Source organism: Ambystoma mexicanum, chromosome 6q, assembly GCF_040938575.1.
Source record: "Ambystoma mexicanum isolate Mex_15411 chromosome 6q, UKY_AmexF1_1, whole genome shotgun sequence".
NCBI lineage: Eukaryota > Metazoa > Chordata > Amphibia > Caudata > Ambystomatidae > Ambystoma > Ambystoma mexicanum.
The window spans coordinates 1,469,759,085-1,469,783,242 of record NC_090937.1 but is presented as its reverse complement, the minus strand read 5'-3'; the positions used below and the strand labels follow the sequence as shown (position 1 = coordinate 1,469,783,242).

Below are 24,158 nucleotides of genomic sequence, written 5' to 3'. Positions count from 1 at the left end.
GTTCGACCTTGGTCGTTTATTCCCCGTTAAGTCACTTCGACGGTTGAATCCTGTGCAGCGCCGAAGACTGCATGGGAATTTCGATGGCTGTTAATCCGCCAGGCGCTGCCGACCACGTGGGCAGCCCCTCTGGTCAGCCTGTACAGTAGGGAGAGTGGGGTTGGGTGGTCATATTCTTTCAAGAATGCCTTTCCTTTTCCCCACCTTTGTTCCCTGGGTTTTGTCATCTCCATCCTGCGCTATGGACAGGACTCCATTTAGATTTTGTCCTTCAGGTAAGGCCAAATATCCGTGGAAAGACTAGCACCCTCTGTGCAATAATGGTCTCCCCCCGCAACCAGAAAAGGTGGCCTGTGAACTCCTGCGTCCAAAGACGCTTAAGGAGCGCAGTTTGAAGCGGTAGGCGGCCTACGGTATGTCGCAGGCCGAAAGTAATTCCCCCCACCGCCGAGGGTGATGGAGGGACTAGCGATGACCAAGGCTCAGTTTCGGAGGCCATTGACCTGTCGGCGGACAGGTCTCGTTCCGCAGCAGCCATCTCCGACACGAGATATGCTATGGGGAAAAAACCCGGCTAAAAGGACGCACAAGGTTCCCACACTAAACACACAACCCAAGGTTCTGCTTCGGCGGTACAGTCGAAGCGTTCCAAAGTGCCAACAGGCTCTTTGGATACTTCGGCTGGGACTCCACACATCCCAGGTCACCTCAATGTGACTGCAGATTCATTCAGGCACCAGTCGGCATCGGTTACGAGTGTGCGATGAACAGCAATATCATCTCAAACATTTCCAGCAATGGGGCACACCAGATGTGGTCCTGTTTGCAGCTCGTGGGTCAACATGAAAGCTTATGCTTTCCCCTCATTGCCTCCTACCTATTGGACGCTCTGTAAACACACCGAACCGTTATCAAAGCAGCTTTCCCACCAGCTTTTGTGAAACATTACTGCTTAGACCGGAGATCCAGGGCTGATGCTCAGTTCGGGCAAACTGTTCTTAAAACCTCTTTCATTAAAGGAGTTCGATCCGCCCGTTATTTTGTAAGGAGTGCTTGGTAATCTCAAAAGTGTAGAGGAAAGGGGGCTGGACATAGGAGTATAACAAAGTTACTCACCGTAGTGACTACCGTACTCCTAGTCCATAGTCCCCTTTCCTCCATATGCCCGCCCGCCGTATCCTCTATTATTGCTTAAATGGTCTCAGACCTGGCGATAGAAAAGGACTGAAGGGCGATGCGTGGGGTGGAGCGAAGGAGGGCGGGGTTATGGCTTTGTGCGGTACCCCGTAAAAAGAGGACACATTTTCAATTTGATGCTTTTTTACAAAAGTGCTCCCATCCCACAGGACGGTATCTCCCAAAAAGTATGGAGGAAAGTGAACAATGGACTAGGAGTAAGGTAGTCATTACGGTGAGTAACTGTATTCATGAGCATTTTAATCCATGCCAGACCCCATGCTGGAGGAGGAACAAGTTACTTACCTGGAACTGTTCTCCAGCATGGGTCTGGCATGGATTCACATGCGAACCCTCCCGCCTACACCTCTGCGGCTCTTCTCTTGGTCCTACTGCCACTTTATATGTTAACAAATCTGAAGATGGCTGCCAGAGGGGCTTAGATAGAGGGCAGTCATTGGCTACGGGCTGTATGATCCAGAGCTCAATGTTTGGTTGTTAGGAGAAAGACAGTTCAGAAATGAAACTGATTTTTTCTTTACCCAGGATTCCCAGCCTGACGACGTGGAATATTCATGAGTATATCCATGACAGACCCATGCTGGCGAGCAACAGTTGCAGGTAAGTAACTTGTTCCTAATCTACTATGTACTTGGGAACAAAAAAATGAATCAAGTGAACTTGAGAATCCTGGGTGCCACAAAACAGCTGACCCACAGAGTGTACCGTGCAAAGCCGGAGCTAGTGAAAAAAATCACTCAAAAGGAAATAGACTGCATGTTTATGGCCGCCATGCGAAATCCCTTGGAAGGAAAATATTACAAATGCACACTCATAGAGCATGCACTCATCTAGATGGTAAAAGGGCTCCATTACCTAACAGTTTCAACGCCATACTTTTCAATTAAAGGTGTAATGATGGATCACACATACCTCCAATGAATTGCCATGCGGCAAATATATGAAAACCCTGATTTCTTTTTACATTTTATAGTAATAAAATAATGTAGGTAATGCCATATCTGTAAGGGTAATCTGCTGGTCAGATCCCCCTTTCATAAACTCCATAGTATCCTGGTGTGCAGTGTCTGCTCTATTAGTGGCACAGATCAGGTTGAGGTCACAGGTGCTCATTTGACAGCTGCAGCAACAGCTAGTCAGTGCAGTGCAGGTGCTGCATTTAAGAAATGCACCCCTGTACCAAAACAAGGATGAGCATAAGTAGCCCATGCTGGTGACAAGGTGGACTCTAAAATAAGCCATGCCTGACTTAAGGCATGGCGCAGAGCCCTACTTATAACAATTGCAGCACATCCAATTTGATACCACACATTTGTTGGCTCCTGTGGGCCAGCTCAGCAGTGGAAGGTGATGTGGATTCTTTCCAGACATGTTGATCCTGCCAACGGGACCGGACAAAAATCTGACTGGCCATACCTCCTCTTTGCTCTTTGGGAGGGTACGTTACTCCCTCCTTCAGAGACTGCTGCATACAAGGTAGCTGTCCTGGGCCCATGCATCAAACAAGCGCACCCATTCAAAGGTAGTAACTTTACACCAGGGTGCCGCATTTCTAGGCCGTTAATCCTTGTAAGAAGGGAAGTGGATTGGTTAGTGTAGACAGGAGAGTTCTGTACAGTTGGGGAAGACGTTCACCATCTTGTTTCTCTCTGCCTCTCCATCCTTCCTGTCCTCTCCACTTCCTTTAGAGCATAACACTGTTTGTCTGATGTCCGAAGGGTAAAGTTCACTTCTTCTTAAGAACCGGGATTGTCCCACTTAGGCAGACTAGCTTCAGTCCAATCACCTGTGGGCTTTTACCTTTTAAAAGAAGGTGCCTTTCAGCACTTCTTTGGAATCCTCTTTGAATCACCTTTTGGACTCAAACCCTTGAAGATTTTATTTGGATGCTGCTGGGGGAGCAGTCCTTTCCAGAGTCCACCGGTTGTGAGGTGAAGGTAGATCTTATAAGGCTGCAGCAAGCTCTGTCCAGCATTCATCCCTAGGAACCATTGGGAGGGGGGGGGGGGCTGGGGTGAACCTGCTTCTGGAACAAGACCCCCCCCCAGTGTTGAAGGACCCCTGCAGATGTGTGGCAGCCAGCCTCCCCTGTATTTGGGAGCACAAGTAAAGGACTCCCCATGTCGGTGAGCCCTTGGATTTGGGACCCAAAGCATCCTGAGAGCCGAGACAGCCATTTAACTGCTTGGAGCCTTGCTTCAAGAACCATTAGAACCAGTAGAACCCTCCAGTGCTGCCTTTTGCACTTTCCCGATCTTCAAATTGCTCATATAGCGCCAGCAGGAAGTCTGGTCTGGCACTGCTGGACCACCAAGAACTGCAAAAGGTTATTGTTGACTACTAGCTTCCCCCCCAATCCCTCTTGGCCTTTTTTCTGGGCCCTAGAGACTGATTAGGTCACTCATCTCTTTTGCACCCAAGAACATATCCTTTCAAAGAACATAGGGGTTATTACTTTCCTTAGACCCCTGATCCGTATAAGTGATGTATCTTGCTATTTTTCTGTTCTTTCCCTTGGGGGTGGGTTTTGTGTTTTTTCCTTGTTAATTATTGTACATGGTGTGTTTAGTTAAAATATGTATAGAACGTTGATTTGACATTGCTTTGTTTTGGACTGTTATACTTCACTGTTTGAGTTGCTGCTGAATCACTTTCGCACTCCTCTTGAGAGTATATATAGCCTTCCCTCTGCCCACGTTACCACAAAAGGCGAAGGAGATATAACTCTGCCTGTTTTACCTGTGACTATGTTGGTTCTTGATGGTAGAAGATTAAGGAGTATGAAGGCACTTTAGCCTCTGCTCATCGTTGTGTTCATGCAGGGCAGAACACAATTCCTTCACAATACCATACAACAAAAAAATGAGCACTTGGTTCTTGTGAATGACATTTTCTTCCAACATTTTTTTGTAGTCTTAAATGCAATATGTACTTCATATGTAAACAAATCGTTGTTTTTTAGGTTCCTGCTGAAATGAAATCTTTTCAGTGGCGTGCTTTGGAGGAAGCACTGACTGTTCGAAGAAAGGCCGTGGATGAAGCTGCTGATGCGCTTTTGAAAGCCAAGTGAGAGACCTTTAAACCGCATTGCTTATCGTCCAAATTGTTTCTGAATGAATATGTAACAATGTTATTCATTTGATAATTGTAACAATGTTCTACCTTAGCATTATTTATTTCATTGCAAGCCGTCTTTTGAAGTTCATGTGTAGGTGAGATGGACTTCTCCAGCATGGTGTGTGGCATGGATTCACATACTCATGAATATTCCACGTCGGGCTGAGAATCCTCGGTAAAGAAAAAAAAAATCAGTTTCGTTTCTGACCTGTCTTTCTACTAATAACCAGTCACTGGTCTCTGCGTCATATTGCCGCCCCAGCCAATGACTGCCCTCTACCTAAGCCCCTCCTCTGGCAGCCATCTTCAGATTTTTACCGCACGTTCAAGTGTTGGGAGTCATTGTGCAGTAGCTCACAAGCTTTTACTGCGTTTTTTTGCAAAGAGTTTACTCTTATTTTTTTGGTAAGTTTGAGCCTCAAGCTCCACTGATTCTGATTTGGACCCGTTTCGGAATTTTCTACGTCCCTCAAGGGCAAATTTTCGTTGAGTTTTCACTCTTGGAGGATTCTGGAAGATCTTTGAGGCCTACCACACGTGGTCATGACCCAGGACAAAGGAGACACAACGCCTGTTGGATCCAAACTGTTTAGGATCTCCCCTGGATGTGGATTAGAGAATGTCTTCAAGGAAGATGAGCACTCCCGGTGCCTCCTACTGCCTTCACGACGACAAATTGCACGTGGAGAAGGACTGTGCGTTCTGTAAGAACATGTCCGTCCGGACAATGAAGGACCGTCGTATTCCGCTCACCAACTGGCTGGAAGGAAAGAGCCCAGCAGCAGGTGAGAAGTCCAAGCGGTCTGCTCTCCCGCGACTGCAGCCCAACAAAAGGCTAAGCACCGCAGGCACCGGGAGCGCTGTTGTTTCGGGCTCCTCGGCTGGCAGGCAGGGCGCAATGTCACTGACGCCATCATCCACGAGCCAACGCTCTGGCTTGGTGAAAAGGAAGTCGGAGAAACTGGGTAAGCTTCGGGAGAAGCCCCGGTCGATCCTGATGGAGACAGTCAAGGGGGAGGCGCGAGGTGGTGACCGCCGCCCCTAAGGTGAAGGCCTTAGACACACAAGGTCGTGAAGGCCCAGATTCACCCGGCGAAGGCCTCGATTGAAGGAGTCGCTGGCGACCCTGGCAAAGCCTGCAGAGGCTACCCCAGTGGAGACTACCTCCAGGCCTAGAGATTCCCTGCCACCCAGGTGCGAAACATCTCTCCAGCCTATCGAGAAGACCTCTGTTAAACCCCAGAATGAGAGGAGGGGGCGTAGCCCTAACGGACACAGACCAACTCCGAAGATGAGCTGGCTGGCGTCAAAAAGATCCTGGACAAGAAGTTTGAGGAAGCCAGGGCCTATTGGAGGGATCCCGATGAGGCGGACGTAGAGAGCAACGGTGGGGCCGACGAGGAACCGTGGAGGAAACGGAGGACCCAGCGCCCCAGCCTTCGCTCCCGTCGCAACCGATGCCACAAGACAATACAGGAGCAGTCTTGATGGCTTTGCAGGACCTATATACAGAGATAAGGACAAGGTTTCCCTTACCACCAGTGGACGATCCAGCGGCACCTGGACCACCGGGGTGCCCACTGAACAAGCGGAGGCGAGTCCATCCTCCACCTCCCTTCCAGCCTTCACCCCTTCCCCTCCTCCGAGGGACGAGACGGAGACGGGGGGACGGACAACGACGACGATGATGGTGACGGGACGGATCTCCAATCACCCCCTGCCCGGGCCTCCCCGCCCGACGAAATTGGCTCTTTTCACACCATGATCGCCAGGGCATCGGAGCTTTTCCAGCTATGCCCCGAAGAGCAGAAGGAAGGGTTCCTCTACCAACGACGGGAGGCCAAGAGGAAGACCGTACTCTGTCCCCTTACTGGACGACTGGGACGAAGGACTGTCCCTTCTGAAGAACCCGTCCAAGGCCTCTGCGAAGAGGGACCGGTATGAGAAGTACCGGGTCCCGGACTCCGCTCCTATGTGCCTCAGGCCACAGCCATCCCGGGATTTGGTGGTCTCTGTGGCGGCCAAGAAGAAAACGGCAGGGGCGACGGCATCAACTTCCACTTCCCCACCGGACGCCGAGATGAAGAAGCTGGATGCCATGGGACGACAAGTCATCTCGTCGGCAGCGACGACCAACAAGGCGGCTAACGCCCTTGTGATCATGGCGCGCTACGACAGGGAGCTGTGGTTCAAGATCGCCCCCATCCTGGACTTCCTCCCAGATAACAAGAGGGCAGAAGTCGTTGAAATCCTGCAGGAAGGTGAGGTGGCGTCGGACCATGCCATCACAGTGACCACGGACCTCGCCAACACTGGCTTTCGCCAGATGGGCAACAGCGTTTGCCTTCGTCAGCGCGGTTGCCTCAAGGCTACTGGTTTCCGTGAGGACGTGCAGACCGGGGTACTGGACATGCCCTTCGGCGGGAACAACCTGTTCTACAAGGCAGTGGACGAGTCACTGCAGGCCGTCAAGGTGGACACCTAGACGGCCCGGGCCCTGGGTTCACTCCATCAACAAAACTGGAGGACAGAGTCGTCGCCAAGGTGGCAAGGCTGCTGCGAAACAAGACTGAACTGGCTGCGTCGGGCCCCCACCTGAGCACCCCGGTGGGAGGCCAGCTGGCGAAATTAGTCAACGTGTCCATCTACACCGACCGTTGGGTGCTGGATGCCCTGGCTCACGGGCATTCCCTGGAGTTCAAAGGAAAGTGTCCCAGTTTCCCACCTGTGGCCAGGAAAGAACACCACGTGCCACAGTTGCTTCTGGAGGTACGAGCAATGCTGAAAAAGGGGCTCCGGGGCTCCGGAGTATACTCGGCTGGCGGCCCATCCGAGACCTTTGCCGCCTCAACAGATACATCAAGTTCCAGATGGTCACCTTTCAGCACGTACTGGGACAATTGGAGGAATTGCCTGTCGTCGATTGACTTTCAGGATGCTTACTTCCACATCCCCATACGCAAAGGACATCGAAAGTTCCTACTTACCAGTTCAAGACCCTGCCCTTTGGGTTGAAATCCGCGCCAAGGGTCTTCACCAAGTGCCTGGCACTGATGGCGGCGCGGCTGCACCTGCAGGGGATCCACGTTTACCCCTTTCGAGGGGATTGGATCCTCCGACGTATTACATATCTATGACAGTAATCACCACAGCTGTGCTGGTTCGGAAAATCTTTCGCTCCTGCGTCAATGACGTCGATAGGCCGCCCTCTAGGACCTCCTCCGACGGCCGACGTAACTGGATGTTATAAGTAGGACACATGACGCCCGTAGCCTCAGTTCCGTTTTTTTCCGCGAACGTGTTCGCTTCGGAGATCTCGGCGCGCCTGGACTCTTTGGAGTTCCTGTTCTTTCGGTTCTTCAAACCTGTTCGTTTGTGAAGTAAAAGTCCTTCGTGATTTCTACCTCTTCTTCCACCCCGCGTCCGGGCTTCAAGAAGTGCGGGTCCAAGGTGTCGGTGACAGACTCGCACAATGCCTGCCTCTGGTGCCTCGAGGAGGCCCATGACACGGATGATTGTGTTGACTGCCAGTCGCTTACGTCCAAAGCCTTGCGAGAACGCAAGAAGAAACTGTCGGTAGGTAAGGTGTCCAAGCCCCGGAAGTCGAGGTAAGTGGGGCTTTCAAGGGGCGACTCTCCGCATCGTCGTCGGAAGTCCAGTGGGTCTCGGTCCCGGAGTGGTTCCTACCACTCCTCTGCCTCTTGGAGGCACTCCCGGAAGCGCAGTCATCGGTCGCTTTCCCCGTCCTCATCCGAGGACTCCGCCCATCGGCGGGTCGCTTATCCCTCCATGTCATGATCACTGCTTCCAAGGAGCCAGGACCAGCCCAACGTCCTTGGAAGCAGGCCCCTAACCCTAATCCTAAGCACCAGCCGGTCCCCACTGGGACCTTTTGGACCTTGTCCTGGCGCCGGTGGCACCAGACTCATCAAAACCATTGGTCCCGGCACTGGAAGCGCCGGGCTCATAATGGGTGTGAAGATGCTTGGGTGGACTTACCTGCAGCAGACAAATGCTGCTTACTTACCAGCCACTTAGAAGCCATCTGAGAACAGGAACTACTTTCTTACCTGGGTGGGGCAGCTCCACTCCCTGGATACAGCACTGGAACTCTTCTGGAAACTGGAACTATTTTCTTACCTAGGCGGGGCCGTGTAAGAAGACACCTCGTCACTCCAAGGCTATTTAAACCACACCCGATGGATGAAGCGTGCTTCGCGTTATTCTGCATCTGCAGCAGAACGCTCACTGAGTCTGCTCCGGCCTTTCTTCTTCCGATCCTGGACCTGCAAGAATCCTACTTACCATTTCAGTATCCAGACATCATCAGCACCTGCAAAGAACAGAAACAACAGGTTAGCAACGCGAACTTTACACGCAGTGCTTACTTACCTGATCCATCGGCTGCGGCCGTTTCTTCACGCCGCATCTCCACCTGCAAAACCAAAAGCATTGCCATACTTACCGGCACGCTGTGAATTCCGGATTTCTTCGTTCTACATCGCCGCCTCTGAAGACAAAGTATCGTTAACAACTTACTGGCATTCTGCGGACTCCGGCCCTGCAACCCAACATCTGAAAGGCAAAAGAAAAGACATTAAGCAGTTATTTACTTGCGTCCATCACGCTTGTCGCAATAAAACGCCTGCGAATACTCCGGCGTCTCTTTACACAAACTAAGCTGCAAGGAAAGAGACAGTTAGAACGCTTGCCATACTTACGAACTTCCAGGCGCTTCACTTCATCTTTCATCTCAAGAGCCCTGCAATACATAAGGGAAAAGCATTATACAGAGTCTGCATATAAACGTGCCACGCATGTAAAGACTATAAAGACAAAAGGTGTCCAGAAACTCACCGCTCGTGCAGATAACGACGGTAACCATCCTCTGAATTCAAGAGGCCTGTGTTTCACCAGTGAAGGAACTGGCAACGGCACCCTGCACCAGACGCAGATGGAGAGCCCAGCATTCACCTATATAAGGTGAGCACGTTGACCTGGGGGCTCTACGAAAAAGCTGGGAAGAGAGAGAGAGAGAGAGAGAGAGAGGGACATTCAACAACCCAGACCATTAACCCCCATATTCTTTCACCTGCAGAAACTTCACTCTTCGAGTCCGACACACAGTGCGAAGAGGTTCGACCCCAGAAGCCAATCGAGTCCTGCACATCACTTTTCGAGTCGCAGACAGCTTCCTGCCAAGACCCGCGCCTCTGTGGGAATCAGGTGAGCGTTACACTCCATGCATGCAACGCCGGATGAATGGGCTTCCTTCGGTAAGAAAATGCTAGCGATTCTCGAATCGCAGGGCACTGGTCCGTCCGTGCCTCCGAGTGGGGTCGGTCGTGATTGGACTAGAGACACAGCTCGTACACCTTTGGGCTCGGGTGGTCGGCACGATTCGCGGGAGCGGTCCCGCTCGGACAAGGGGAAACGTTCAGTCATGCCCGTGCCAGGTCCCTGTCCTCGACGCGCTTGAGACCGTGTGAGCCTGTGATGTCCTCGAGGAAGACGTTGACGTCTGTGGCGCTGAGGTCGTCGAGGGACTCTCTCGAGGCTCCGCCTCTGAGGATGTCGACGACATCGGTGCCCAGGTTGTCGAGGGACACGCTCGGGGCTCCGCCCTGGAGGCCTGTGTCGACGCCGTTGATGCTGTCGGCGCCGTGTTCGGCGTCAACGCCGATTCACTCGATGCCTTTCGAGGCTGTTTCGACGGGGGTAGCCCGGGGCATGGTGGAACCCCCTAGAAAGCAGCAAAACAAACGATGGGTTTCCCCTACTTCGCTGGCTGGAGGGAAGCAACAAACAATACTACATGGAGGTCAAGCCAACGGAAAGGCCAAAAAGTTCACTCAAAGGACATCATTCAACCATGTAGACATGGAAAGGGGCTCCCCCAGCTGCCCAACAGATCATCATACATAAAACAATTGATTTGCGATATTATATTTATTTGATACAAATAGAGTCTTAAAAAAGTATTAAATTGTCTAAAGCTCTAGTCTACATGGTTGAATGATGTCCTTTGAGTGAACTTTTTGGCCTTTCCGTTGGCTTGACCTCCATGTAGTATTGGAACCTCCTAGAAAGGCTCTGGCCAGGGTCAAGCATGACTTTGTTCCCCATTCTGTGCCCACTTTCCGCCATCTTGAGTACATTTCGGAGGTGGATGAGGGCTCTGATGATGGCATGGTCCTGATACGGTGCCAGTTGAGATTCTCTCTGGCCATAGCCAGATTGAGGACCTACGTCAGTCCCTGCACGACGCCAGTGGTCTGGACACCTCTCTGGAGGTGGAGTTTTGTACGCACCCATGCCAACTCCTCGTACTGGTGCCTTATGTCTAGGGTCACAGAGTACTTGGGGTGGTCTGCTCCCCCAGGGGATTTTCTTCAGGATGACCTCACGGATATCCTCGACCAAGGTCCACCAACTGACCCGGTACTGCCGTTCCATATGGCTTTACAGAGGAGGGTGGCGGCGGCTTGGACTGCTCCTGCAGTGGGCAAGTCTTTGCCGTGAAAATACCGCCCAGCCAGTAGCGACCTCTGCTACTTGACCAAACACCCCACTCCGGAGTGTTTGGTGGTGCAGGCGGCTATGGCCCCAGCAAAGCAGGCGTCGTTTCCTACCATCCATACTGATAGGGACGACAAGCGTTTTGATGGTTGGGCGAAGAAAGTGTTTTCTTCAGGGGTATGGCTCTTCAGGCGGCCAACTTCGTATGTGCCTTGTCAAGTTTCATGCACACTCTGTGGAACTGTTTCCTTAGCGGCTGAACATATTCCCAAAGGGGACGAACAGGATGGTTTTCTTGCTATGGTCCAGGATGGCCAGGATGCCATGTGTGAGGCCTTTCAGTCGGGTTTGGAAATGCAGATTGCGTCAGCCAGTCCATGGCGGCGAGCACCGTAATACGCAGGTTTGCGTGGTTGCGGAAGTCGGGATTTGCTCCTGATGTGCAGGCCCGGCTCCTAAACATGCCCTTTGATGGTGAACATCTTTTTGGCAGCAAGGCTGACGAGAGCCTTGAGAGGTTGGAGACCTCCAAAGCTGCAGCGAAGTCGTTGGGTGCTGCAGTTCGCAAACCTCCGCCTTTTCGTCCTAGTGGACAGCAATGGAGGGGCGGTTCCTTTCGTTATTACTCATCCTTTGGTAAAGCGAGAGGAGCTGCCAGTCAAAGGGGCCACAGTAGGAGTGCCAGAGGTGGGAAGCAGGGTACTCGACGTGCCAAGGTCGCTCGGGCAGTTGCCTCTTTGCCATCAGGCAATGCCGCTGCCACTTCAGCTCAGTCATGAGGCCATGTCCCATGGTTCGCCGGTTGGTGGAAGGTTGGCGCAGCATCTTGTCGAATGACGTGCCATTACTTCAGATGTGTGGGTTCTGGAGATCATAGCCACGGCTACTGTCTTCCCTTTCGGCAGAGGCCTCACGACAATCCACCGGGTAATCTCTCGTTGCAGAGTCCGGATCCGCTCCTTGTACAGGAGGTTCAAGCACTGCTGGAGAAAGGCGCCATAGAACTGGTGCCTGCAGGGGAGAGGAACAAGGGATGGTATTCCCCTTATTTTTTGATTTCCAAGAAAGACAGGGGATTGAGACCCATCATGGACTTGCGCGGTTTGAACAAACACCTCAGGAAGGGCAAGTTCAAGATGGTTACTCTCTCTCAAGTCCTCCAGGCCCTTCAACTTCAGGACTGGTTGGTGTCTCGACTTCAAGAACGCTTATTTTCATGTGTCGATCCATCCAAAGCACAAGAAGTACCTGAGGTTCATGGTTGGCGACTTGCACTTTCAGTTTCAGGTCCTGCCGTTTGGATTCACCTCCGCCCCGAGGATCTTCACCAAGCTCATAGTAGTGGTGGCAGCGCATCTCAGGAAAGGGGGGATTCACGTCTACCCCTACTTGGACGATTGGTTGATCAGTGCACGCTCTCCCGAGCAATCCTGGATCATCTGTCCGTCACCTGCCACTCCCTCCACAAGCGGGGCTTCTCCCTCAACTTAAAGAAGTCCCACTTGACACCAACTCGGCGGCTCCAGTACATCAGAGCAGTGCTAGACACGTCCACGGGGCCGTGTTTTACTCCCCAGGTGAGGGCTCATCACATTCAGCAGATTGTGCACAAGTTTCAGCATGCCTAGAGTCTCCCAGCGTTGGAGTTCTTGAGATTGCTCAGCCTCCTGGCATCCTGCATTCTTCTAGTGCCAGAGGCCAGGTTGCGGATGAGATCTTTGCAATGGGCACTCAAGCTCCAGTGGTCTCAGTCCTCCAGCAGGAGGTCGGACCCTGTTCAGGTGCCGTTCTCGGTCGCCCAGGACCTTCTGTGGTGGGCCATCGAAGGCAATCTGATGAAGGGGGCTCCATTTTGGCTACCCTGGCCGGAGGTGACGATCGTGACAGACGCATCCCTCACGGGATGGGGAGCTCATGCCAACGAGTTGACAGTCAGCGGTCGTTGGTCTCAGTCGGAGTCCAGACTTCACATCAATCTGTTGGAGCTGAGAGCCGTCAGGCTTGCCCTGAAGGCTTTTCTGCCGACAGTGCGAGGAAAGAATGTCCTGATCCTGACGGACAATACAGTGGCCATGCACTACCTCAACAAAAAGGGGGGGCAGGGTCATTTCCTCTGTGCAGGGAGGCGATGCAGCTCTGGTTCTGGGCAATCCAACAGGAAGTTTCGATCTCGGCAGTTCATCTGGCCGGAGATGAAAACGAGGCGGCGGACGCTCTGAGCAGGCAGAGCGCGATCTCTCACGAGTGGGAGTTGGCTCAGGAGATTCACCTGGAGATCTTTGCCCTTTGGGGGACCCCTCAAGTGGATCTCTTTGCCTCCAGTGTCAACCGGAAGTGCGAAAGGTTCTGCTCGTGGGAATTTCCTCCAAGAAGAGCCTTAGGAGACGCGTTCGTGGTGGATTGGTCATTCCCACTGCTGTACGCGTTTCCTCCAGTCCCTCCAGTCCCCGTCATCCCGCAAGTGCTGCGGAGGTTACGAAGGTTCGGTTCTCGGACGATCCTCATTGCTCCGGCATCGGCCCGGAGGACGTGGTACCCGGACCTTCTCGACTTGTGCATCTGCCCTCCACGTCGTCTTCCCTACCGAGACGATCTGCTCTCACAGGAGGCGGGTCAGGTTCTCCATCCAGAGGTCAGATCCCTCAACCTTCACGCTTGGTTTCTGAATGGTTGAGGTATAAGGATTGGGACTTCCCTGAAGACGTGATGGAGGTGTTGCTTTCGGCCAGAAGGCCCGCAACAAAGTCCCTGTACCGTTGCCGTTGGAGAAAGTTCTGCGACTGGTGCAGGGTTAAGAATGTGGATCCGTTTTCATGCGACATTCCTGTGGTTCTCTTGTTTGCTTTCTTTAACCCACAGGGGCTTGCAAGTGGGTACCGTTAAAGGTTACCTGGCGGTGCTGTCCATATTTCAGCGCTCGTCTGAAGAGTGTTCTTATTTTAAAATCCCTTTAATTTCTCAGTTTCTAAAAGGGCTCACTAATCTGTTCCCTCCGTCATCTTTCCAGGTTCCCGGTTGGGATTTGAACCTTGTCCTCAAGTTTCTGATGGGTGCTCCGTTTGAGCCTTTGCATTCGTGCCCTTTGAGACTGTTAACTCTTAAAACTGTATTTTTGGTGGCGGTCACTTCCGCTCGCAGAGTGAGTGAGTTACAGGCACTTTCAGTTAAGCCACCCTTCACTGTATTTCATAAGGACAGGGTTGTCCTTAGAGTTTGTCCTTCCTTTCTTCCGTAGGTGGTGTCGGAATTTCATTTAGGTCAGAAGGTCATTCTTCCGGCATTTTATCCTCCTCCGCATCCTGGTAAGGAAGAGGAAAGGCTCCATAGGCTCGATCCTAGGAGAGCTTTAAGCTTTTATATTTCACACATGTCCCGGGTCAGAGTGGACGATCAACTCTTCATTGGTTACGCTGGAAAGCGTTTGGGACAAGCTGTGACTAAGTAGACTTTGCCTCGCTGGATTATTCTGGCAATTTCTGAATGTTACCGCTTGGCAGGTAAGGAGCCACCAGTCGGCTTGCGGGCCCATTCTACCAGGGGTATGGCTGCCTCTACTGCCCTACAGAGGCGTGCTCCTATTCGTAACATCTGTGATGCAGCCACCTGGGCTTCGGTCCATACGTTTGTACGTCACTATTCCCTCGATTCCACCCGTGGGCAGGATCTGGCCTTGGGCAAGGCGGTCCTTTGCTCCGCAATTTGATTGGGCATTCTAAATTTCTGTATTCTAAATTCTTTTCCCACCTCCTTGCATTGGTACTGCTTTGGGAGTCTGTCATAGAGATGGAATACGTCGGAGGACCCAATCCCCTTGAAGAACAAGTTACTCTCTTACCTGGTAAAGTTCTTTCGATGGGATGGTCCGACGACTTATTCCATATCACTCCCTCCCTGCCTTCCCTGCTACAGGATTTCTTATGCGATTGCAGCTTACGTTTCCACAAGGCTTTGTGTGGTCAGACTGGCAGAAGACTAGTGCCACACGTTCTGGGAAAACACTACAACTAAGGCTACGGGCGCCGTGCGTCCTACTTATAACATCCAGTGACGTCTGCCGTCGGATGTCCTCGAGGGCAGCGTATCGACGCAGGACGCAGACGCCGAAAGATTTTCCGAAGCAGCACAGCTGTGGTGATTACTGTCATAGATATGGAATACGTCGTCGGACCATCCCATCGAAAGAACGTTGCCAGGTAAGAGAGGAACTTGTTGATCTGGACGATTGGCTCATCTGAGCAAAGTCAAGAGAACTCGCCGTTTTTCACACAGCGAAGACAGTCCGCCTGCTCATGGAACTGGGATTCTCGATCAACTTCTCAAAGTCCCACTTGGTACCGTCGCAGGACACCCTGTTCCTGGGAGCCAGACTCGACACAGTGGCACGGTTGGCTTCACCGTCGGAGGAGAGGACGAAAGCCATCTTGGGCAAGGTACAACGGCTGTTGACCATGGAAGCGCCAGGGTGAGGTTTAAGTCCCTGCTCGGCATGATGTCATCGTGCATCTACCTTGTACGACTATGCAGGTTGCGGATGCGGCCACTACAGGAGTTCCTCGAAGCCCGTTGGACGCAAGCGGCGGGCAGCTTCGAAAACAAGATCTCCCTCAATGAGACTTTCCGCCAAGCCATCCGGTTGTGGGGCAACCGTGCGCATCTAGCGGCGGGCATGGACTTCCAGACTCGGAACATCAGGAATCGGTGATGACCGGCGCCTCCCTGGAGGGATGGGGAGCGCACACCAGAGATCTCCACGCAAGAGGCCTTTGGCTCCCGGAGGAGAGGTCACTACACATCAACGTCCTGGAGCTCCGAGCCGTGTTCGGTGCCCTCGGGTCTTTTCTTCCGTCCCTCAAGGGCAAAGTGGTACGGATCTTCACCGACAACACCACCACGATGTTCTACATCCGGAAGCAGGGGGGGGCACCAGATCCCCAGCCCTATCCAAGGAGGCGCAGGATCTGTGGCACTGGGCAGTCGCCCAGAGGATGTTCCTGGTACCTTTTCATCTGGCAGGAGTGGAAAAACAGTCGCCGACTCACTCAGCAGGGAGCCGCGCTCTTGCCACAAGTGGGAGCTTCGGCAGGATCTTATCGCCAGGGAAGGTGGCGCCATCCTACTTCACGATCCAGGATCGCTGAACCTGCAGCACTAGAGTTCGGAGGCTACAATATCCTGGCGGACTGCAAGGCAGTACTTGCAAAGGCCAGGGCGTCCTCGACTCTATGGACATAAATGGAAGAGGTTCTCCGTCTGGTGCCGTGCACAGAAGATCAACCCTCTGCGGATTACAGCCCCTCAAGTGCTGCCGTACTTGTCGCTGGCTAAGGCGGGGCTGGCACATGCCTCCATCAAGATCCATCTGGCAGCTATCTCCTGCTACACCAGAACTCCGGGGCGGTCGTCGCTGTGGTCTCACCGCCTGGTGAAGGAGTTCATGAGAGGACTGTTCCGCTCGTTCCCGCCGGTGAAGGCTCCGGCCCCGGCGTGGATGTTCAACGTGGTGCTGACCAGGCTCATGGGTCCCCCATTTGAGCCCTTGCATTCAGCACCTCTGAAGTTCCTATCGTGGAAGACGGCGTTTCCTGTAGCCATCACCTCCGCACGACGAGTGGGAGAGATCCAGGCCCTCTCCTGTAAACCTCCAAACCTGACATTCCACGAGACAAGGGTAGTGCTGAGGACGCACCCCTCCTTCATGCCCAAGGTGCCGTCGGACTTCCATATCAACAAGCCCTTGGTGTTGCCTGTTTTCTTCCCATCGCCTTTGTCGCCGCCTGAGAGGACTTTGCACTCGCTGGATGTAGCTAGAGCGCTGAAGTTCTACGTGGACCGCACAAAGTTTTCGGAAGACATCACAGCTGTTTGTGAACTTTGGCCCTGTGATCCAAGGGATGGCCCTCTCCAAGGCTTCCATTTCCAGATGGCTCTCCGGCTGCATCATGCACTGTCACCGGTTGGCCAACCGACCGCTGCCCGGCCGTCCGAGAGCCCATTCGACCAGAGCGATCGCTGCTACTATGGTGTTGCTGTCTGGTGTGCCCCTGCTGGACATTTGCAGGGCTGCTATGTGGAGGTTGAATCACACCTTCACGAGATTCTACTGCATCGACCGGGATTCCAGGGAGGAGTCCAGAGTCGGCCAGGCGGTGCTGCGCAACCTGTTCGCATGAAGGAGAGCCTGGTGAGGAGATAAGAGATGCTTAATGTTGAGCCTTGCACCTCCCGTGGTTGTGCATGTGTATACTGCTATGTATTCTTGTATTCATGAGCATGTGAATCCATGCCAGACCCCATGCTGGAGAAGGAACACGTTACTTACCTGTAATTGTTGTTCTCCAGCATGGGTCTGGCATGGATTCATATGCAAACCCCTCCCGCCTACCCCTCTGCGGCTCTTCTCTTGTTCCTACTGCCACTTTACGTGCTGCCAAATCTGAAGATGGCTGCCAGAGGAGGGGCTTAGGTAGAGGGCAGTCATTGGCTGGGGGGAGTATGACCCAGAGATCAGTGATTGGTTACTAGTAGAAAGACAGTTCAGAAACGAAACTGATTTTTTATTTACAGAGAATTCCCAGCCTGACGACGGGTAATATTCATGAGCGTGTGAATCCATGCCAGACCCATGCTGGAGAACAACAGTTACAGGTAAGTAACTTGTTCCTTACTTGCAAAATACACAAATTGCCTGGTAAAGCATCATGACAACATGTAAATCCTTATAGCAGCACGTTGGGCCAAAATAATATAATATCGGTGTACCTTTTATTTTCCACATCCTGAATGGATAACTATAAGAAGCAAAAGGTAAAATATCTATTTTCCCACTTTATTTTCAGCGCTTTAAGACACACAATGAAATAAGTTGTGCCATAAAGTCACATTGTTTGGCGATGTGTCACAATCCTCCAGCGTGTTGTATATTGTTTAAGAACTTTCAACCAAGGACATCAAAGCAAACTTTACTTTTTAGCATTTTAAGCTATTAGACGTTATGGGAATGAACACATTTTCAAAAGGTGCTTTATTGTGCTGCTCGCTTTAACCGTCAAGAGTTGCAAGGTGACTGGTGGTATTTCAGTTGGAAATTCGCCATCATGCATAAAGGCTATGGCTGCTGATGACGACAAACATGTTGCGAGTTCATCAGGGACACAGCACAGCCTGTGTGCTCGGGGGCTGTGACTCTGGGAAACGGGCAGTTGCTTGATCATCCGACCCAAGCAGATAATAGATTTGACTCAGAAGAAACAAAATGTCCCCAGAGGCATGTTCCTGATCCTTTGAACTGTTAAAGATCACGGAAGCCCCGCTCTTCAGCTAACATATCCGGGGTGGGTGGGGCTTCAACCCAGTCAGCTCAGTGAGGTTGCGCGCTTGCTTCCATGAATTACCTGGAGATTAGGTCAGATAGCAGCAAGCCTGCTGCTATATGATCTAATCTCGCATGGTCTGGCCTGTCGTAGAGAAAATAAAAACGGAATTTAAAAGCTCCAGCAGCAGGGTGCTCACCTGGCTGGTATCTCATGGCGTCACCACTCCTGGTGTGTGTTGCCTCCTCTCTCAGCTGCGAGCCCAAGGCTACTCTTCCTCTTCACAGAAGCGCTAAATGAAAAGTGTACGCAGTAGTGGAGTGAAGGACAGGTGCGTTTCCAGAATTGTCTGCCAGGGCCGAGGGGGCAGGTTGAGCCCTGGATACATGTCCCAGAGAGACTGGAAAGGGTCTGCCTGCTAACACTGTTAAATCTTCCTCTAGCCAGGAGCTTGCTTGCGCTACAGTGCCATCTGGTGGTGGATAGTTTTTTTTAAATGAATAAATACAGCGTACACGGTATGCAGAACAAAATAATCTATATTGGCTATAATTTATATGCGTAAAAATGTCTGGAGGTCTGGCTATGTGACCAAATTACTTTATCAAATCCGACCGTTTCTCTCCATTTAAAAAAAAAAAAAGATCCCTTATGGCCATGGCACTAGTCAACTCCCGGCTAGACTACTACAATAGCCTGCTCACTGGTACATCACAAGCAAATTTGCAGCACCAGCAAACCACCCAGAAAGAAGCTGCTAGGGCAATTTACAGACTCTCCAAACACAATCCTGTTTCATCATACAGAAAAGCACTATATTGGCTACCCATCAAAGAATTGGGCACAAGATCTTAACTCTTAAATATAAATGCCGGAACCAGGCTGCTCACCAATTCCTTATTGACTATGTGAGACAATTTGCTCGGACACTGCGCTCTAGTGAGAACCATGGCTTGACTCAACGACAATACCGTCTGGAAACATTTGGCGGTACAAGCTTTGAAACTCATGCGCCGCAAGCGTGGAATGCTCTCCGGCTCAGCATAAGATCCTCTTCCTCTATGGCGGCCTTTAAGAGATCAGTAAAGACCCTCCTCTTTAACTTGACAGATTCATTCTCTTCCCTCTCTGACCTCCTCCTTCACCGAACTTCTCTGCTCTTTTCACACTCTGAGGCACACAGGCGTGTAATACAAATTAAATGATATCCATCCATCTACTTGGACGCTAACTGCAGCATCATTCCCTTTTCCAAGGCCAGATTTTTTTGGACAGATTTCAGAGGCTAATGTACTGTGAGGCGAAGGTGGATTATTTAAAAAACTTGCTAAGAGAGGTTATTCAGCAACACACCTCTGAGCCTTTTTTTGCCTCTAGCTACACCTCAGCCTCCATTGCCTGCGGAAATGCCTCTACCCTCTCTGCCTTCTCAGCCTGCAACTCTGACAACTACAGCAATCATCTCGAACACTCTGGTTGCCCCGTTGGGTTCTGGCGCAGGAAGGGCTCCTCAATATACAGTAACGGACACCCCTAAGAGCACCAATTTCAAGCATCTCATCTGCTGAACCAGTTGGGGCAGATAATGTGACAGTGGTCATGGATGATAACGACACTGAGGAAGATGTTTTGTTTTGCCTGTCCCAGCCTTTCAGGGCGGAATTAGTTTCTGTGCTTTTCCGTGCACGATGCTGTCAGGATTGTTCTCTCCAGAATCTGTACCGATCAGGGGTGACCATTCGGAAAGATGTTCTGGCAGAGGTGAAAAGGTTATGGAAAAGCTCACATTCTGTACAACATATCAGTAAAAAAGTGGAGTCCAGGGATCGCCAATTGCAGTACGCCTTTAATTTTCTGCGTGTCCACAGCTGCATTATTCTGCGGTGGTAGCCACTTTTTTTTTTTTTCTTTCAAAATCATCCCTTGCGGGACAATCTTTCACAATCCTTTCAAAGGAGGACAAATTTGGAGGAGTATGGCACACATTTATATTCCAACTGGGCTCTTCACCTTTGCCAGGCTAATTGTGCAGCTATTATAGCAGATGCAGACCATCACCAATGGAAGGAGAGTGCCGATTTCCAACAGTATCTTCCCCAGGACAAGATGGCAGCTTTCAAATATGGTCTCGCTGAGGCTAAAAAGACAGCTCAAGACTAAGGGAGTCCTCTATTCATCACATTGATACAGCCCCTAGAGCTGTTTGCATGGGAGTGGACGTGCACTGTACAGCTGGCCTATAGCAACTTATTTTAATAATGATGTGTTGGGGAAATGTAGTATTTTTATGCTTCATCCCCCCAACCCCCCTCCTAGTGAGACCACCAGCACTTTTTCTTTGAATCCTGAATGAGTGGAGCCTTTATCCACTCATTCTTGTGGACTTGGTCTTTTGAAGCTCTGTTCTTTGAAATATGCCTATACTGTGGAGTATGTCTGCTCCATAGCTCTTAAAGGCATCTATTTCTTTTCATTACATTGCTGGGGGACCCCTAGGGTCCTTCTTTAAGAGTCTTTTACTGTGTCGTCAAAGGATACCTAGGATCCCATTGTCTCTGCTCCTGTGACTTTTTAGTCCCATCGACAATCTCCTAGTTATGGCTGGTGGCAGTGGACATGTTCTACCACCTATTGTGTAATCTTGTACTGCAGACTATGTCCATAGCCTCGGTAGTGCACAATAGAGGCACCCAAGTACCAACTTCTGGCCTCCCTTCTTTTTTCGCCATTACTAGCATGGTTGTTCTTTGTTGGCTCTTCTACCATTCTGGGATGGGGAGGTCCGTGTGTGTTTTGCCTTGGGTGTCCCCTGGTCCTTTTGTCTGCCGAGTGACGAAATAGGACCAGCTCCCACAGGGAGCCCCTTTCTGTGAAATGCTGAGGGAGATTGCAGAGGAGTGTGTGCTGGAACAGTATAAAAGGTGATGCTTTTGGAGTGCAAAGCAAGTCGACTACTGGAAGCTGAGGTAACCGAAGAAGAGGATCAGAGATGCCTGCAGACCTTTGCAACACTGTGAAGCGACCACTGCTGTCCTGACCCCGTTTTCTGTGTGACAGAGGATCTCTGAAGAGGATGTTTCCTTCCCTTTGGCTGGTGGGAACAACCAGTCCCAAGACTACCTTTGAATTGAGCCATCTCCCAAGGTTCTAGGAGTTTCCAGAGTTACGGAACGCCAATACCAGGAGACCCCCTCCTCTCCCCTCCCCTCATCAGAGCGTGGGACTGTAGGAAGCAAAGAAGATTGACTGGACGATCTGCATCCTTTGTTGGTGCTGCAGAAAAGGCACCAAAACTGCAGAGTGAACCAAGAAGTTGTTGAAAGTCGTGCCCCAGGTCCTCCCTTGAGACTGCTGCTGTAAGACCCTGTCCAGTGTCCTGCCTTCAGTCATCACACTAAGGAATCCAGAGGTTTGTCCAGAGTTGCAACATCGCGGAGCATCCAGCACAAACATTTTCTTCTAACCTAAGATACTGTTGAGAATAAGGTATAGCTAACCTGATTCCAGAAGGTCACTCCAGAGGTGTCCAGGGCAACCCCCTTTTACCTCTGACTCAAGCCGCTGCTTATGTATCTTCAATGAGTCCTTTACAGAGTCTCCAGCGTTAGTTATAAACTTGCTGCTTCTAAAAGACTAAACACTTGAAGAAATCCACAGGAACTCTTTGTATTCTGCTGCTTGTCATGACTTTGAGCCCTCTCTGAACTGGCTTTAGCTATGGTTGCATTTTTGGACTTAAAAGACTTGCTGTGCGAAGAAACCCTCTCCAGAACCTTGAACTAGACTAGTGTTTTCCTTCCTTTAAGTTACTTTTTTGTATGCGTTAGAGTACATGTAAATGTTTTACTGTAAATCTGCTAAGAACTGCATGTGTGCGTAATTACTGATAACACGGTAGCATTGTCCTTTCTAACATTGCAACAAATGTAACCGCGAACAAACAAAAAAGTCAGTGTCCTTTGAAGTATATTCTTAAAAGTATGAGGTATTTAAAGTGATGCAGGTGTAAATATTATAAATATATCATTTTATATAAATTATAAGTGTAAGTGCTTCTTTGATGTGCATGTCTAATTGGGTTCAGTGTACCTAGCTACAGCTCACGTCTTCCTCTTAAGATCAACATGACTGCTCTGCCACTCTACTAAGACCCTGAGTTAGTACAGACTGATACTAAGAGTTGGAGGATCTACAAACCACTGGGATAGCTCATTAAAGTCTTACTATCAGTAGGACTTTAGGAAAACTCCCCTAACAAGATGCACAAGAAAAGATCCTGGACCCTACCTTTGAGGGAACAGACTTGTTTGATTCATTTACAAATGGTTAACCAAAAAGAAGGCATCTACTTTGACTGCGAAAATCTTTGACGGTTCTTACAAAAAATATTTTCCGTCTTATAGACAGTCGAGGCCCAAGTTCAGATCAAAACGTTTTGGAGGTTTTCGTGCTCCACGACGGAGCAGTCAGTCTGATAGGCCTTCTAGTTGACAAAGACACAAACGGACCTGCCACAAAGTGCTGCTTTTAATCCACCTTTGCGTCCTTTACTGATGTAAAGAAGCAATCGCGTTTCCATCTGTATCTGCGTGTCCCCAGCGGGCGGCGGAAGAGTTCCATCACAACTGTCATTTGATTTCAGAGCTTTCCTGTCTCATCTTGGTTGTGTCTCAAGCCTACCGATTACCATTTCCCCTTTCGACTGGATGTTCCTCCCACGTATTCATCGTCTCTCCCAACCTACCCCGCTGTAGAATTTCCAGGTATTACACTTTACGCTCTTTCAGAGTCTGGTACCCACTGATGCTGGTATTTCTGCAAGAGGAAGGCGTAAAAACAGAAGTGAAGCTAATGGCCACTAGGAAAATGCAGGATGCCATGAGGCCGAGCAACCCCAAAAAGTCGAAGGCCGGAAGACGCTGGGCACTTCCGAAATTTGGTGGCCATCTGCAGAGTATGCTGAGCCCTCACCTTGGGTGGCGAGGCTTTTTCCCAAGGATGCATCAAGGACCGATCCGATGAACTGGAGCCTTTGACATGGTATCATGTGGGACTTCTTGTAATTGAGAGAGAAGCCCAGTCTGTGGAGAAAGTGGCAGGTGATACTGAGATGTTCCAGGGCCTTTTTTTTTCAGGAGAGCGCCAGGCAGGGTAGACTTGAATCTGTCTCCTGAGACTCGCTGCCACCATTGACCTTAGCTTGGTGAACACCCTCGGGGCGGAGGCCATGGAGGAAGTACCTTCCCTCAAGAGAGAGGAAGCTGATTTAATGGACAACTTCACCAAAAAAGAACCTCAGTGGCCTGCGGATGGTATTGGATCGTTCCTTCCTCAAGCTTCATACCCAATAGAGAAATTCAAGATGGTAACTTGTATTGATTTGCTATGCTCCTTGCTAGGGAGATTGGTTGTATGCTGTGGATGGGAGAGATGCTTAATTACATGTGTATCTGAATACTGGGCATGATGTCACCTGTCGCCGCTAATTTTTACATTGGCAATCGAAATTATTGTGCATTGTATCCAACAGAATGGCACAATGCATGGATTCCCATAGACCGAATAAATGCATGTTTGCAGATACCATTTTTAAGATGAGACGGCCTGAACATGATTTGCTTCTGATAATGGAGGCGTGAGCTACATTCCAGAGGCGCTATGAGCAGAATAATTAACCTGTGCATGTGTAAGGGCAGTAACATTGTTTCCTCAAGGGCCCTTTTGCAGGCAAAGTTGCAGATTATTTTAGTGGCAACAAAACTAGATGCAATGTATAGAGCTCAGTATCGCATTACAACAGGCATCTTTTTGAGCATAATGTTTCCAGGATACTGGAGCGCTTGAAAGAAAGGCCAGAATAGATCGGCAAGTGTTAGGCAGAATCCCGTGCAGTGCCCTTAGGTTCCACTACACACGATTTAAGACTACAAGTGGTAATACAAGTTCACCTTTGGTACAAGCCTGTACTACTATGTTAAAGTGGTAGCAGTAGCTGAGCACCCAGGCTTATTTCAA

General features: G+C 50.6%; 1 protein-coding gene across 1 annotated transcript in view; it reads left to right on the top strand.

Moving 5' to 3' along the window:
* The window catches only part of IMMT (inner membrane mitochondrial protein), a 946,894-nt gene that overhangs the window by 392,271 nt on the left and 530,465 nt on the right, over positions 1 to 24,158 (top strand). Inside the window, exon 8 of the mRNA XM_069632176.1 lies at positions 4,160 to 4,263. Coding sequence (XP_069488277.1) covers positions 4,160 to 4,263 — 104 coding nt within the window. The remainder of the gene's footprint in view (positions 1 to 4,159; positions 4,264 to 24,158) is intronic.